Source organism: Anarrhichthys ocellatus, unplaced genomic scaffold, assembly GCF_004355925.1.
Source record: "Anarrhichthys ocellatus isolate YVR2014 unplaced genomic scaffold, GSC_Weel_1.0 scaffold16, whole genome shotgun sequence".
Taxonomy (NCBI): domain Eukaryota; kingdom Metazoa; phylum Chordata; class Actinopteri; order Perciformes; family Anarhichadidae; genus Anarrhichthys; species Anarrhichthys ocellatus.
Genome location: NW_022280046.1, coordinates 10,103,261 through 10,107,046, shown reverse-complemented (window position 1 = coordinate 10,107,046; position 3,786 = coordinate 10,103,261). Strand labels below are relative to the sequence as shown.

At 45.3% G+C, this 3,786-nt stretch overlaps 1 protein-coding gene across 2 annotated transcripts in view; it reads left to right on the top strand.

Annotated features, from left to right (window-relative positions):
* The first annotated feature begins 665 nt into the window (after nucleotides 1–665).
* slc12a2 (solute carrier family 12 member 2) overlaps nucleotides 666–3,786 on the top strand; it is a 37,810-nt gene continuing 34,689 nt past the window's right edge. For both annotated transcript variants that reach the window (XM_031855483.1, XM_031855484.1), the window contains exon 1: nucleotides 666–1,669. In XM_031855483.1, the coding sequence (XP_031711343.1) occupies nucleotides 1,085–1,669 (585 nt within the window). In that variant the 5' untranslated portion in view covers nucleotides 666–1,084. The remainder of the gene's footprint in view (nucleotides 1,670–3,786) is intronic.

The following is a 3,786-nucleotide window of genomic DNA, read 5'->3' as shown; positions in this document are numbered from 1 at the left end:
TATCTACTTTTCCACTTTGATTCAAAATAACCTGGTTAACTTTTTTATTTTTTTTCGTTGACGAGTGGTGTTTTGTAGTTCAGCATTTTAAAGAGTTTTTTAAACTGTTAACTAACTGGTTTGAATTTAAGATATTACACTCAAGCTGTCATTCCAGTCAACCCGGCTGTAGACTTTAATGCTGGTTTGTCGTGTGCTCTTTTTTAACATCTCTTAAGTCACTACAAGTATGAAATACCACTAAAAAAAGCATGAAACATGTATTGTAAAATAACAGCGGCCTCAGCAGTTTTTAGAGGTTCGATTTCTTAAATCCTGAGTGGGCACATATGCACGACAGTTTCTGTGACATATGTTCAGTGTGCTCTGCTGTATAGGTGAACATGTGCGCTGGGGCCTGGGGCACAGGTGGGGGAACACACACACACACACACACGCACGCACACCATACAAAGTATTGGTAAGCTGTTGGTGCAGTTTCACCCCCTCGTCTCCTCGTCTCCTCCGCTTCCCTCCCATAAACGTTCCCTCCAGCTTATCAACGTCACGCATACTGTTTGGGTAATATGATGTCTTCTCGCGACATTTCCCACCCTTTGAGAAACAAAAGAGACGCGATAGATGAGATCTCGCGAGGCCTCCTTCAGTGGGAGCCCACCCTTTAATGATGCCGACTGCAGTGTGTATAATAGCAGCGAGGGCAGCTCCGGGAGTCTAGGAGGAGCTGCAGCAGCAAGGTCCACAACAGCATCCCACACCGAGAGACAAAAAGACCGTGGCTGGACGGGATATAGTCCAGTGGCCGAGCGAGTGAAAGTTGCCGGGAGTATTTTTTGGATTTACTGCCGCTCAAGAAGGAGGGGGAGAGTGGCTAAAAGTTTCCAGCCTGTAGCCTCTTGTTCTGAGGCAGCTAACGAGCTACTACCAGTCTCTGAGCGGGCAGAGCAGCGTGTTCTTCCTTGTAAATAGGAAGACGGTTGAACGTTTGTCACGGGGCGACTCCCGGGCTTCCACACTTAGTTTGTGGGCCACAACGTATTTTTCCCCCCACACTGCTTCCACGTTCATTTGTGTTGTTTGTGCCATGTCAGCGCCATCCTCCACACCCTCCGCCTCGGCAGAGAGCGCCGCGACGGATTGTGATTTTCTAACTCCAGATGCGGGGCCGAAGCCGCCCGGTCCGACCCCCAGCCAGAGCCGGTTCCAGGTAGACATAGTGGCTGAGGCTGCGGGCGCCACGGAAGATAAGTCCCCGAGCTCCGACGCCTCCACCACCGTCCCATCCAGCGATGCAGCCACTCCCGCGGCTCCTCTAGAGGGTCCGGGTGCGAATCCTGGTGTCGGCGGCGGAGAAGAAGCCAAAGGCCGGTTTCGCGTGGTGAACTTCGCGGATCCCAGTGAAGCGGAGAGCGCGGCCTCTCCGGAGGCGCCGGGTGATGGACTGCAGAACGGGGACACGGTAATGAGCGAGACCAGCTTGCATTCATCCACGGGGGGCCAGCATCACTACCACTACGACACCCACACCCACACCTATTACATGAGGACTTTTGGCCACAACACCATCGATGCCGTGCCCAACATCGATTTTTACCGGCAGACGGCAGCGCCGCTCGGGGAGAAACTCATCAGACCCACCCTGTCGGAGCTGCACGACGAGCTAGACAAGGTGAGCCCCCACACAGCAGCGCCGTGAGCACACTGACTGACGCACATAGTGAATGAATTATGACTGTTAATAAAAACGTTAAGTCTTGATTATATTGAGTGACGCACATCATGATTAAATGAAGTGGTCCCATCCTCGGTTCATCCTGAAGTACTACAGACACTATCGTTACATTCCAGGTTATGTGTCGTGCACATATTGGCAGTCTGCACATGTGCAGACAGAAATATCACGTGCTTTTCCTTGAACGCTCCTTCTAGGTCACAGCAAACCTGCACCACTGCTTTTTTTTTTTTTTTTTTTTTTTTTTTTGTATCATTCACATATTTAACTTTTAATCTATGGCAGACAGTAGGAGGAAGTGTCTCATCAAAATGACTGGACGTTTGTGAAAGGAGTGCAGCTGATGGTTTTATGGTGCTGCTCCTCTGTCCTTTTGTTTACTTCATGAACAATACACTTGTTAAAGGAACACAGCAGTTTGGATCTAGCTGCAATTATCTGACTGAGAAATACTGTGCGTGTGTGTATATATACGTATATGATCCATGTAATTCGCAAGTGCATTAGTGAGGACCAACCTCAATAGGTCTGTCTCACAGTCTGCGTTCTAGTTCATCCCAAAGGTGTTGGATGGGGTTGAGTTCAGGGCTTTGTGCAGACCAAACCATCTCTTCATGGAGCTGGCTTTGTGCATGAGGGCACTGGTATGTTAAAACTTCCCCATAACTGTTGCCACAAAGTTTAAAGAACACTGTTGTCTAAAATATCACTACACGCCCGAGCATTAGGCTTTCACTTCAGTGGAACTAGGCCACAACAGGCCCCGGGCAAAAGTACAGTATATTGGCCTTGATGTCCACATACTTTTGTCCATATAGCGCAAGTGTCGACCTATGGGTATTCTTCCACCAAAGTGCCTCAAACAAATGTATCATTTTGAAATGTATCCAAAAATCCTGGTTATATCGCAAAAGCACCCATTTTTCATCGTGTCCGTCAGTTGGTTGAGTGACTCAGTCTGTCATCCATGAGTTTAAATCATGTGCCATCTTACAAGTGATATAAGAGAGTAACTTCTGCTGGAGTGTGTTTGTCTGACCCTGAGTTGCCTTTTAATTGTCAAGGTTACATTTTGATAAACATCAAAATAACTGTTGGCAGGAGTAGCCCGACTAATACATCACAGCCCTGATGAATTTACACTGATTACTCACTCTGGAATAGAGCGCTATTCCAGAGTCTGCACTATAAACATCTAGACTATGAATAGAAGACATTCATCAAATGCAGTACGTGAGCTGTTGCACCCTTTAAAAAAAACTTAGATCCCCAAGTGCCCTTTCTGAATTAGAGATGCAGTTCTTTGATGCAGCTCAAGCAGATAATTCTGATAAATGTGGATAACGGCATGAATCAGTGGGGCTTTGTGGATGTTGCTGCTATTTTTATTTTATTTTATTTTATTTTTTTTACATAAATGAACATCTTTGTGAAGAATCCCTTAAAACCCTTGTGTTGTCCTCCCGACTGCCATACACCTGTTGTCCTCTGGGGTCAAAAATGACTCCACCTGGTTTGACTGTTTTTAAAGCATATAGTATAAATTCTCAATCAATTCTGTTTTACACCTTTAGTCTTACTTCAGTCCAACCCATTACAACAAATGTTTCCCTTCATTTTGGAATTTAGGGCCAATAGACCTTGTTTACATAAAAGTATACCCTGTTTTTGAGTGAAAATACAATGAATTATTTTGACTTTATATTATTTTTTTACTATTTGACTGATCACAAAGAGGTACATATCAAAGTTTAGTGAGGATGCTGTTCTTGAATCATTTGAATTTTTTCTAATGGCAGCACATAATCACACCTGTTGTCCTCTGGGGTCAAAAATGACCCCGTCAGGTTTGACTGTTTATAAAGCATACAGTATAAATTATCACCCACCTCTGTGTTCCAACTCCTTCGTCAACTTTATTCCAAGTCATTACCTGACATATAAAACAAGTCAACATTCATTTCTACAACATTTAACCCTCACGCTACCTTCAAATTTTCTAACACCTGTTATCCTGGGGTCATTTTTGACCCCAGCAATTTGACCCCCCCCCC